The sequence below is a fragment of the Tympanuchus pallidicinctus genome, unplaced genomic scaffold (genome assembly GCF_026119805.1).
Source record: "Tympanuchus pallidicinctus isolate F22 unplaced genomic scaffold, pur_lepc_1.0 scaffold1, whole genome shotgun sequence".
NCBI classification, from domain to species: Eukaryota; Metazoa; Chordata; class Aves; order Galliformes; family Phasianidae; genus Tympanuchus; species Tympanuchus pallidicinctus.
Window position 1 is genome coordinate 30713217 of NW_026294618.1, and position 13544 is coordinate 30726760.

Here is a 13544-nt window from a genome sequence, read left to right on the forward strand (position 1 = left end):
GATTAGTATGAATGAAGATGCTTCAGTCTATTTTCTTCTTGCTGTGAGTTACTCTTTCTGCAAAACCAGATTCATACAGTAATAGAATAAGCCAGATCTGAAGTAGAAACTGATAAACTTTACAGAACTCCACGTAAGTATGCTTGTTTTGAGACAGAGTTCAGCTGTATCTTCCCTTTCTGCTTCCTTGGGTTGAGTATTTCTTGCCCAGCAGATAGTGACAGAACTTCTGGGTGCTCAGCTTAAAGCCCCAATAGCTTAAATAGCACCTTTCCCTTCCTGCTTACATTAACAAGAGCAGTGGGAGAACATAATTGATGTGTGTGTGTATATATATATATATATAATTTATTTATTTATTTATTTTTTTGCTTCCCCTCCCCATCTCTTTCTAGAGAGAAGACAATTAGGTGAATTCAGATCAGACCAAAACATTTGCATATTTCTCAGTGAATATATCTGGAATCTTGGAAAGAAGTGTTCCTCTTTAGTGGAGCATCTTTGGCTTCTTTCTTTCCCTAAATTACTACTTCTAATGTGAGAAGATTTCCTGTTGGGCAGAAGTCAATGTTTAGTTTGTTGCTATGGAAAAAAGATATGTTTACTTTTGTTTCATGTTTAGGGATGTGGTATGAAGAGATTTTTTTTCTTCCCTCCCCAGTGACAAAGGTGGCCTTCTGTCCATACAGATCCATAAGGGGAGCCCAGTCTACCTAAGCACCATGTCAGCAGTTAACTTTCTCTAATGCAGACAGTACTGCAGTAATGAACAATCAGTTGACATTAGTGTACTCTTGTGCTTCTACCAGCAGTACTAATGCAAGTGGGCAGCATTGCAAATTGTCTTAGAATCATAAAAGTATTTTAAGGAGGAGAGTAGGACAATAAAAACAGATATGAGGTGACAACATTGAGGTTAAAATGTGCTTAGTGTAGAACACGGCTTTTGGAATAAGATGATGAGATAAATCTGTTCCCTGTAATAGTAGTGACACAGTGAGGAACTTAAGGAGAGCTGAGGCCTTTTCAAGATAATAAGTGAATTTGCAATCTGGAAAAAGCACCAGCTGGGGCATAATCATTCACTGAAATTTCAGAGTACTGCTCCTTCCATGTATTGCAGGTCTATTTGGGTTGTAGAATTTTCTCTTTGAAAGCTGTCTGTCTAGTCAGGTAGAATTGCTACAGTTGTCCTAAACACATACTTGGAGCGATGGGATTCAAGAAGCATCTTTTTCCTTCCAAGTTTCTGTATGACAAACTCCCTTAGAAGTGAAAACAAACCAATTATCCCAGCAAGACAAAGTGTTTGTGGTTATCACGTGCATTTCTTGTATTTGTCAAGTTCCTGATAAGGTGCACAGTAATTTTTAGGACTGAAGCTCATGCAAGCAAGTGGGATTAATAATTCCTTTCTTTTGGTAAACAGAAAAATAATACTGGGAAAAAATGCATATAGTAAAAACAAGTTTTAAAGTGTTGCCATGGCAACTGGGATTCTCTTGCTTGTAAGTCTACTATGAAGAGCTAAGAATAAGTCAGATTGTTCTCATCAAAGGCAAAGTCTTGGAATGGCTGAGGTTGGAAGGGACCTCTGGAGATCACCTAGCCTGACCTGCACAAGCAGGGCCATCATGAACCACTTTCTCAGGACCATGTCCACGCAGCTTCTGAATATCCCCAAAGAAAGTACAGCCTCCCTGGACAGAATTAGCTTAACTGAAACTTAAGTTTAAATTCCTCTATTAGCTCTTCTTTTTTTATTTTTTATTTTGGGAAGGAGTGGGTGAGTATGTAAACATAAATGCCAAACATTGGCATTGTTTTAAAAATATATATATTTTTAGAAATGTATAACCCAAGTGATTTCTTAAGGAGAGTATTTCAACCTTGTAAGGTCATAAAGAATAACTGGAGCTGTATTCCAGTTAATAAAGTCACAGCCAGAGGATTGCTGTGTGTACTGGCTGATATTTGTCACTTGGAGCAGCTAAGTTTGTTTGAAGATGTAAGCTATTTTTAATAAGACCTTATACTGTAGTTACAGTTCATATAGGTAGTCTTCATGGGTAACATGAAGCATGTCAACCTAAAATACCTTAGCTTTTAACAGAAGAGTTTTCCAAGCTGGTATAAAATCCACAGAAATGCTTAAGTTTTGAACGCAGGTCTTCTAAAAATTTTTCTTTAGAAGAATCCTGGAAGCTTATTATTACTATTACTTCGAACTATTCAAATAATAATAGCTTGAATATGTGAGAGATCTGAAGAAAATTTGATGCATACAGAATTATACCTTGGTTCCAGATCAGGACATGGTGTGCTAACCACATAGAAGTTTGACAGATTTTTTTTTCCCCCTCAAATAGCTTTATTAATAATAAAAACAGCAAAACAGAAACAGGCATTAACAACAAGCCTATGAAGAAAATTAAAACATGTTCATGTATGAGGAGAACAAACTTGATTCACTGCTCACGGAAAGTGCACCTGCAGCAGATCCATCAGTGAAAGTTACATGCAGAATAAGAGTGCTGAAAAATCCAAAAGTGGAAAGTTGAAAGAAATACAAATTGTTTCATATATTTCATCTCCATTTAGAAGCTACTGACTGAACACTTGGAAGCAGAATGCAGTGTCAACAAAGGGGTTTCTAAGGTTCTGAACATTACTGTTAGTCTGATTTTAATGTGTTTTTGTAAGTGAACTGTGCACATTTCAAGCAAGCTTTGTGTTAATCTATGTGCACTCACAAGAAAGAGAATAAAGACAATGCCAAATGCTTGAAACTGCACTGATTTTTTTTTACTTTGCATATTTCCAGTGGTCTTTTCTCTTTGTTTTTCTTACATCTGCCACCTTCAAGCCTATCCTTTGAGAGAGAGTCTTCCACCACCATCCTTCTGTTACAAATGCTGCCTTTCTTATTGGGTAGGAAGAACTATGAACGTTCCTTTGTCTCTTCTGATCTCTGAGAATCCTTATGACTGCATTTCTGGCTGCAAGCACTCTGGCAACAAATGGTTTTCCTGTACAGATTAAGCAACTGATTACTCCTCTCTTTTTTGTCCGTGGTGTCTCTGGTAAAGTAACTATTCAGAAGTGACAGAATTTGTTCCAGGGGTAGGGTGGATTTGGTGTTAAGAGAACTCTTCTTTCTCAAGAGTAGCTGGAAACTCCGCTTTCTCTGACCATAAGACAGGTTGGCATCACACTTCTGTCATAAAAGCCACTGTGCCCTGTGGTCCAGCAGCTATATGTTGCATTTTCACGTTGCATGTTTCACAGGGTTTCTTCAACCTTACTTACACACTGCTCACAATATAGAAGTCACATTCTTGTTCCTTGAACAGCTGCTGATTTTCAGGCTGGATGGTTTCCACAGTGGTGGATATGTGTAGTAGGGTGCCAGTTCTTCAGCCTTTGCACCCCAAGGCTTTTCTTGTATCAGCACCTTGCTTTATCTGGTGAGCACATAATTGTGGTATTCAGCTCAGGATCTTCGTATGTGAAAAAGCTGAAGTCCTAAAAGGGAATTGAGAGTCTAAATATTTCATTGATATGATGTGACATTTTTAAGGAGACTATAAATTATTCATGAACAAATATTTCATTACCTATATAAAAGCAATATATAATTTTGTGATTAGTGTATAATGCTCAGTATTTTTTGTTTCTTCAGTGTTTTTATAGTCACATTTTCTTGAAATTGCCACTGAAAGATTGTTGTTACTGTGAGACAGGCTTAATACTGTTCTTTTTTTTTATATACTTGATAACTACATGGTGTGAACATCAAGACTATTTTCACATTTAAATGATAGGTACGTATGAAGTGATCAGTTTTCCTCCTTTCAAGAAATAAATGCTGTTTAGACATTTTGAGGGAAATCATGAATCTCATTTCCTGTTTGGTGATTTATTTATTTATTTTAAATATAGCTTCTCATTGCTCTCCGTGTAACTGGAAAAAATAAATCACCGAACATTTTTTAAAGTGTTTTCTGTATTAATGGAACTGGAAATGTGTTGCTACTGGGGCCTTACTGTAACACTTTTCTGAAAGCTGATCGTGACAGAGAAGTTTTCTATTTCAGTGAATAGAAGCTGAGGCACAAATGCAATATTTGTCTCCTGCTGGTAGGAGTATTTTGTTGTATATGCTGCATCTTTGGTTTTGAGATGATTTTGTGCTTGGTTCTTACATATATTTATGCACTGTTAATTTCTTCTCATCATACTTTTTCTTCCTCTTTTCTTTCACATTATTTTTTTTTTCCTTCAGATAATTAAAAAAACCTTAAACATTATTTTCGTGTACTTCTGTGGTTTGCTTTTTTGAACTCCTGGAGTTATGTCCCCATAAGTAGTTTCCATGTTATCCCATGGGACTAAGAACTGAACAAAATATTCATTAGTGATCCTCTAGGACCTAGACTGGAGGACCTATGACTAGATGGGTTCCATAGAAGAGCTTTTCAGCAGCAGGAAAAAGAATTTTCAAGTTGTTTTTCTTTCTGGAGTATCTTTTGCTCGAAGCAATAAGGAGAGAGGACATGAAAGACTGATACCTGTTTTTGTTACTCAGACTGTGCCAAGAGTGCTTTTCTTGTTTGCTTGCTTACTGAGTTTGGTTTGCAGGGCATCTGGAAACTCTTTGGTAATATCTAAAATCCCAGGTTCTGCTTCTTCTGTCTTCTGAAAATGTCAGTTGATTTCCCTGCAGTTAGGCCTTTCGTTGTGAGTCAGTTGGTGCCGTTCAGTTTGGGCTTTGTCTGAATGTTAAAGGGGCATGAAACTAAAATAAATTAATATATATAAAAAAAAAGGTTCGTGTTAGGTATAGGGAAGAATTTCAGTACTCTGAAGGTGGTTGGACGTGGAAATGGCTTCCTAGTGAGGTGGTGGTTGTCCCATACCTGTCAGTGTTCAGGAGACATCTGGACAATGCCCTCGATAACGTGCTGTAACTTCTTTGATCAGCCCTGTTAGACGTGGTCAGGTGGTTGGACACAATGGTCTTCGTTCCCTGAAACAAACCCACAGGTTTTCTATCAATCAGAAGCAGTGCTGTTAGGATTGAAACTCAGTATCAGAGTATGTTTTTAGTGACTGAAGTCATGGTCAGGATTCAGTTTGAAACTGTGCACTTAATTAAATCTTTATAAACTTTAAGCAATAGTGTTTTTTCAGTAGTATATGGAATATAGCAGATTGCTGTCATGTGATGCTTTCAATATTAAAAATGCTTATTAATTTGTCATGGATGCTTTGAAATGCGTTGTGATATGCTGTTATTACTTGCCAAACCATTTATATATTTTTAATTCATTTGGGAATGCAGACTCAGAAGGGTACGTTATTGCTTGTGGAAAATGTAAACAGTTTAAAATTGAGTGGACCGTGTGTGACTGCTCTGGTAAATGGGGCACAGCAAGAGGTTGAGCAGACAGGGCTCTAGTTTTGTCTTGTAGCACTGAGATGATCACGTGTGTTGTTTTTCCACTTCACTGCTCTAATATCTCTTGCACGTTTTAAAAGTAATCTTTTGCCATAGGCTGGATGTAGCACAGTCAGAGCCTCTTGTCATCTGTCTCTATGCACCGAGGCATCAATTTCATCTAAGATGAAATAAAATGATAAAGATTGTACACTACTCTAAGTAAAATAATTTCTTAGCAGTGCAAATGTAATAAATGCCATCTGAAATACAGTTTGTATGTTTTTGAAGAAAGTGTAAAATAGAATTGAGATTTTTGTGTAATTTTCTTTGTTAAATAATAATAAGTTCAAGTGTAATGTTCTGTTCAACTCTGACTCTGTTAGAATTTCTTACCTGGCCTAGTGCAAAAGAGTGTGGGTAAAGGAGAAAATATTATTTAATACAGTTACAGTAATAAGTCCTTTCTATTTTTTTTTTTTTTTAACACCCTGAATTAATGAGAATAAAAGTAGTGAAAAATGTTTTGGAAGGCAGAAATCTACATGCATTTCCTTTCCTGGGAATCAGTGGTGGTACAGATAAACGTCCGCTTAAATGTTCTATTTGATATCCACTTCAGTTATCCCTGTGAATACTTTGAACCATCAGAAATCTCAAACTCAGAATTGTTATACTACTGTCTGCATGAAATATCTGGTTCACAAATGTGTTACTTCCTGATAGTTTTGACTTGAAAAACATCACCTTCCACAGCAGCTAAATGTCAGTCATGAGTAGTTCTTGGGCAGCAGGCACATATCATGTGATTTTTGCATGGAAGCAGAAGGAAGGCAGAAATAGGGCATACTTTTTTGATGTATATAAATGTTTTAACTACACATAAATGTAACTTTCACATTTGTATTTCAGGAAAGCCAGGTGCCTCTGCTGAAACTCTTCTGGATGAGGAACGTATAAATCCAGTGAATTACTCAAGCCAGTTACAGGACTCTGGATGTGATGTGTCTAATGACTATGCATTCGAGTCTTTAGGGACAGCTTCTGATTTCCAAGACCTTGAGCATACTGCCGACACATCTAAACACTGGTTGGAAATAGTTCCCTCACTGAATTTTTGCTGTTCTAGCAAGGAGGAACCTTTGATTGTCCCAGTGCAGTTTTTTCAACATCTGCTTGAAATAAAAAAACTGTCAGAAGGAGGAATGCTGCAAGCAGACTTCACAGAGCTTGAGAACGATTCTTTCACTATATGCAATTCATTGTCTCAGCTGCTTGATGGGCTAACTGTTTTTTACAACAGTCCTAAATTTCCAGTTTCAAGTTTTCTTACTGAGGCAGTTTGTGTTTTGATCAGATTAATAGCTGACACTAAATTATCTAATCATGTTCTGAAGAAGTGTTTCAGGAAGCTTGAAGAATTTATGAAAAATTTAATTCAGATTATTTTAAGAAACAACAATGTCAATAGGGTAAGTTTTAAACATCTTCCATCTTTTCTATACCACTTAAGTGTTATTATTATTATTATTATTAATATTATTAATTATTAATACTCTTCTGGTTTTATACTTTTTAAAATACTGTCTTGCTACATTTTGAAGAGTACTTCTTATGGGTGGTTTTTGTGGTTGTTTCTGTTGTTTTTTTTGTGGTATAGATGATAAACGCTGCAAAGCAGTTGGAAAATTTCTGCTTATGCATGCAGATTCTTCTGATCTATTCCCAAGTATAGGACTTTTAAACTGTTAAAAAGGCACTAAAAGAAATTGGTAGAAGAAAAGAGACAAAAGCAGGTTGTTTGTCTTGCTGAGTATCTGCTCAGAAAATACTCAGAAAATAATGACCATATAATTTTTATTATTATTCTTTTTAATGCACCTAGATAAAATGTTATTTTGCTTCAGATCACATCTGTAACTCTCTAGACATTTGCAGTTGGGTTTTACAAGTAAATCCACAAATGAGTAAAGAATACAGGAGTGGCACATCCATGGCACATAAAGCAAGTAGGACTAAGCAGCATTTTGTCTATATTCATCACTTTTTATTGTTCTATGCATCCCCTTTAAGTTTCATCATCTGGTTTAAAAAAAAAAAAATCCCTAGTTTTTCTTCACAGTAATTCTACTGTATGAGTTTCATTGTCTGTCTTAAGATTTTTTTTTTTTTACTTTGACTTTTAGGATAACTTTAAACAGACGTGGTGGTGGAATTGTTTGAGTGTTAAACATCTCACTGTAGTGTCTACATAAACATATCTACACCCATGATAATAAATGTAGTTTGTATTCATGGAACCTGAAGAATGCTGCCTGGATCTCAGGTGTCTGTTGTAGGATGAGCTCTCAAGTTGCCTTGAGCAAAATGAGAGGTTGGACATCTTCTGTGCCTGTAGATACAAATGTGCATTTGTGGTAATTTATAATGAATCCCTAGGTCACTGTGTGTGTGTAACTCAGAATGTAAACATTAAAAAAAATAATACCCAAACAACCAGAACCCAAAAAAGAACAGCATTACCAAATTAAAGGAGGGGAGGGGACATGGATGTGCCTGGATTTTGTTTAGAGGTAGAAAAAGTAAAGCTTTCCAAAATAAATGTGTTATACGAACGTTTTCCAGGGCTAGAGTGTTATGTCGCTAACACAAGGATGCTTTATCTTTCAGTGTCACTGTAGTGTGATACTTATTTTTTCTGTAGATATGTCCCTACTCTGTATCTTGAAATGATGTCAGCATGCTTAATGTTTGTGTGATATCAAAAATAGCCAATGCAGGTGTGTCTCTTCTTACCTGTTTGAGTGATCACAGGATACAAAGAGAAGACATGAGTTCAGTGAGGCCTGCTTCATAGTTGATGTCTGTTCTTTCCACTTGTTCCTTTCCTCCACTCAAACTGGAATTTTATAAATAATGGAAAATAAAGTTAATTTTAGATGCACAACTGAGAGGCTCTCCAAAAGGGGATTATTTGTTGATTGGAGGAATCCAGGGGGAGAACAGAGCACAAAGAGAAGGTAAGGGAGAAATGTTACAGATTAAATGAGAGAAAATATCCTGATTGTTATGGAATGTTTCAAGTCTGCAACATGCTTTTAGATATCATTCAGGAAGAGTGGAATATACCCACATAATTTGCAAGTGGCATCTTTCCTCTGAATAACTTCACTAAACAGATGGCTTTTTATGAGATGTTTTATATCTTGCTTCTACTGCAGTATTGACTGAACAGTCATTCATGTCAGCAGTCAATACTTCAATCAAACAGCTTTCAAAGTCTTGAAAAATGTCTAGGACAACAATTAAGGGATAATCCTGATAATTTCCAGATATCCAGGAAGAGGGGAAGATGTGTGTGGTAACTGCAATGTTTATAAAGATTTTTCTGGAAAAAAAAAAAAAAAAAAAAAAAAGTATATTTCCACAATTTTGATTTGTTTAAAATGAGCTAAAAATGGAGATAAGCATATAAATTCCAAATAAGTAGTGGAAGTTGTACAAATAATTCTTCACGTGCTGTGTAGCAGATACCTCCCAGAGACACTTCATGCTTCACTGTTAATCATCACTGTTTACTCAAATGGTGATTGAAATATCAAGATTATAGGTTTACAATAAAATTGCCATTAATTACGAGGCTGTCATCTGAAAAGAGAGGCAAACTATGAATTTTGGTCCCAGGAGGATGCTTAAATGCCTGCAGTATAAAACCATTACGAACTGTGTTGAATCTAACCCTACTAGCTGTCAAAAAGCGTTTGTACAGCCAACCATCGGTGCAGCTGTAGGATCTGACGCAACTTTCCCTTTGCTGTCCTCACCTATAAAACTGTCAGGATCTGTCAAGGAGGACAAAGAGCTGAACGAAACACCTTCAAAAAGTGAACAAAGACCCAAATGGCTGTGGATTATGCTGAATGCCTCATCTTCAGAAGTAATCTTGGCGTTTTTTAGAGTGAATTAAATAACGTTAAAAGAACCTTTGAGAATCGTAGGAAAGATAATTATTTCTGCATTAGATGTAAAGAAAGAAAAACAGCAGTAAGATTACTTGCTTTAACTACCGAGTCCCATTGTTTGGGAGGTTTCTAATTATAAAGCACTGGAAGTGCTTCAGGAGCCAGAAAGACATTTACCTAGAGCTTCTCTGCCTGGATTCAGTTGCGTAAAGATGTGCACTTTGGATAGAATTTTTGACCTGAAACTACAGATAGACACAAAGCAAAGAAAAAACATCTTTCATTTAAGATAAAGAGGTAGAGTAAAAGGAAATATTGCATAAAATGTAAAACCATTTAAAATCAAAGAACTCCAATTAACCTTTTGAATTTCCCTTTTTTATTTTTCTTTTCTCCCTCCCTCTATGTACAACTGGCAAACAGTCTTTTTGCAAGGAGCCATCTGGAAGTATCTAGAAGGGGTCTTAATTCATTGCTGCTAAGGATGAAGAATGAATGTGCTGAGGATAAATCATCTGTTAGAAGACTTATCTTTGCTCCTTCTGCCAGCATGATCACACAACCCCGTTGTGCTGACACAGAAAAGCTTGTGAGCATCTTGTATCTAATTCTTGTACAGATGAGCTCTCACACTGTGAAATTTGTGACAGTCACAGCTATCTTTGGATCAAGCTCTTATCACCCATTTGTGAATCTTCATCACTGAGACTCTTGGAGTTTCACGTGAATGTGTTGCTGTTGGTGTGTTTGTTACCTCTCACTGTGCGAATTGTTCATTCAGTTAAGAGTCACTCCTCTGTCAGCGGAGCCACTGTCCTATTTAGACAGATTCTTTGCAAGTCCTGCTTTGTTGCAAAGAGAGTAGTGCAGTCCCACTTAAAAGAAACCTTTATTAGACTGTGCTGTGTTCTGGGAGCCATCAGCTGTACTTTTCAAATGTTCTGTTCTCAGTACCTGACAAAACAGACATCCTTGCTCCGTGATAGTTGTGCTGTATAATCTTAGCCCCAGCAGAGTAGAAACTTTGCTTCTTCTGATGAGATAGAAAGCAAAGGGATGTTTCTTCTGTTTAATCAGTCTGTTTGAGAATTGACAACAGCTATCTCACTCCCCTTTCTCAGAATCATACTAAATGAATGTACACCGTGCCTGCTTTTTTGTCTTTTTTTTGATCTGTCCAGCTTCAAGATGCATTACTTACTCTATTTTCCATGGTGCACTGGAACTAACACTCCTGTCTCCTGTTGTACAGCAGTCAGAGACACTGGGAATTCCAAACTCCTGCAGTGTTCAGAATGCTGTTTGTTTCATGTTTCTAGGGAAGGTTTTGCACAGCTCCTTGAAGCAGAGCATTTCTGAGAGGACGCTGAATTCCTTTTACATGGAAAGCTTCCTGGAGCCTGCCTGCAAATCTGCTGTGGGGAATTTGAGCTGGCTATAATTTCATAGCATATGGAATTAGCTTTAAAAGTCAAATCAATGTAACATAAATGGAGTTACTTTGTACATGTCTTATTTACATCCTTTGTATATACAGCTGTGCAAATCATCAAACCAATTATTGGTAAGTGATTTAGAGTGTAGTTCAGTACTTTGGAGAGAACTTTTTCGTGTTGCTTCCTTCAGTTGAACAGTGTTCAACACTGTAGAGGCCATATACTGCCATGGGGTTCTGCATTACAAAGGATCGATGTGATGTGATCTCTGGTGATGTCACACTAGTTTATCAGCATCTTGATGTTCTCTGCTCTAGTTGTCTTCCATTAGGTGTTGCTGATAGTGTAATTTGAAGTGTAGCTAATGCTTCAATTATGTGCCAGAAGATCCTAGCCTTCACTATGGGTTCCTTATGGAGAACTGTGCCCGTTTGTTGGACCTCTTGTTTTAATGACTGAATGAAATCACTGAAATAGAAGGCAAATTCTGCGTTGCTTGAAGGATTCCAGACTGCATTTTTGCTGTGTAGGATTCTCAGGCTACACTATTTTGTAGTGCTTGGTTTTGTTCAACAAATACGTCACCCATCCATCACCCCCACTCTTCTAATCTCTTTCAAACAAGGCCCAGAAAGAAAAGAGCCCCGTTTCAGTGAACCGTGATTGTTTCCTGCTTCTTTGCTCTATTTAACACATCAATACTGACAAAAGATGCTGTCAAGAGTCACGAATTGCCTGCACCATTTAACAAAATGAAAAATGTTATTTGCTGTTTCCTTCCATTTTCTTTTTTATTTATTTTTTTTTTTGCCCTTGTACGTTGAGAATTGGCTACTCTATCTCTAGGTAGCTGTTTGAAGTTTTTTTTGTGTGTTAAAGAATATCTGAAAGGACGCTGAGACATGAACAGTTTGTAGAAAATGTATCCTGTTTGAAACTTTGCTGCCCATTTTAATGTTCCTTGTTTATGTTCCATCTAAAAGTCTTCGTGAAGAATTTTGCAAAAGTTCAAATATTACTAAAAGCATGTTTAGTAGAAAAGGAAATGGAAGAATTCCTGGTAGTCGCTTCATGCTTTTATATGAAAGGAGTCACAAACATTGATGAAAATTCCAGGTTGGAAATGTAGTACAGCGAAAAGAAGAAAAAGGGAAGTAATTGAATCTTATTAGCAACTGTGTTATGAAATATATGGAAGTTTGTTCATGCATTTGAAAAAGTACCATGAACTAGAACCAAAGTTTCAAATCCTTTCTTATCTAGGATACAACTTGAATGATTCATTAATGACTGAAATTGCCAGGTAGAGAGCAAGCTTATAATTTTTGATGGTTTAAATATGTGGAGCTGGCAGTAAGTTCCCCCAGATGAGTATGGTTTGCAGCAAGTTCTGTCAGCAACTGCCAGGACAGGACTTGACTCCTCGGTTTACAAAAATCTTGCCTGCTCAGGGGCAAGTAATAATTAAAAATAGTTTCTCATATCACCAGTGGTTCTCAAGTATGAAACTAGTGAGTTTCAGTTTTCTGAAATTAATTGAGTTCAAAGGGGAGTATCGTGGCTCTTGAGAAACATTGCGTTCTGGTTGGCCAGAGAATTTTGCATACACAGTGGAACAGCAGTTCATTTACATGAATATTAGAATGCGTAGCTGGAATTTTATGGTCTAGTAAGAGTCAATGTTTGAATCACTTGATTGTTGAATTAAATTTTCTCAGCAATCTGTTGTCCTATGTGGAGAGCTATTTAAGTCAAATGGTAATCAGTGTCCATTGTCTTGTAAATCGCTACAGTCTGAAGCAATCACCAGATTGACTGACTCATTTACTTCAGCAAAGTGGATCATAGGAGTAGCTGAACAGGAATGAATGAAATAAAATTTTGTCTGCCTCTGAGACTTTTGTCCACCTTACCAAAAATCCTCAGATGATATACGCCATGAACTAAAGCTACAAGTTTTAAAGAGTTATGGGATGAAGTTAGCTGATTGTTTTTTTTTCTACCATTAGGACAGAGGTTGTTTGTTTTTTTTTGTTTTGTTTTGTTTTGTTTTTTAATGGTATCCAAAATGCCTGTATTGCTGTAAATCTGCATTGAAGTTTTGATCAGTTTTTTTAAATGTTTGTATGTATTGAATAATAAGAACCATAGAATTTCTCTGTTCTTTTGCCTATTTGCTTTTCTTGCAGCTTAAATTTGTCATGCTTCTCTAGGAAATACTTGTGTGCCCAAGTAGGATGAGTGTTTTTCTTGCAGAAATAGGTTAGAAATGAAATAACCTCTATAGAGCCCTGTTCTCTAAAGCCAATTGCAAAAGGTATTCCTTGTATAACTTTCAGTGCTTAATTATGCAGTGAAATCTGCAACCCTGAACAAGGTACCTGTTCTCTTCAATCAATGAATGAAGTGCTAGGTACTTTGCACTTCTAGTGGATTTTGTGGTGTTCAAAGTTGCTGGCACGTTGTGAACAGAGGGGAATGAGAGATTGGGAGAGAAACATCAGAAATCCATTTTCATTTCCAGAGATTGTCTGAATCTTAATCAACTAAATGAGACATTGATTTGCATTCTTAAAATTCCTTAATGGTAACCAGCTCACATTATATTTTTTAAAGGTTAAAAATGAAACAATACTGATTTTATGTGATTTTATCCAGTACCTATTTCTAAGCAGTCTTCAGATTAAAAAATTGAATCTATAGCTC

At 36.5% G+C, this 13544-nt stretch overlaps 1 protein-coding gene across 1 annotated transcript in view; it reads left to right on the top strand.

Annotated features, from left to right (window-relative positions):
- Window positions 1-13544, top strand: part of MEI4 (meiotic double-stranded break formation protein 4) — a 74970-nt gene that overhangs the window by 15615 nt on the left and 45811 nt on the right. The window contains exon 3 of the mRNA XM_052694432.1: window positions 6353-6912. Within this exon, the coding sequence (XP_052550392.1) occupies window positions 6353-6912 (560 nt within the window). The remainder of the gene's footprint in view (window positions 1-6352; window positions 6913-13544) is intronic.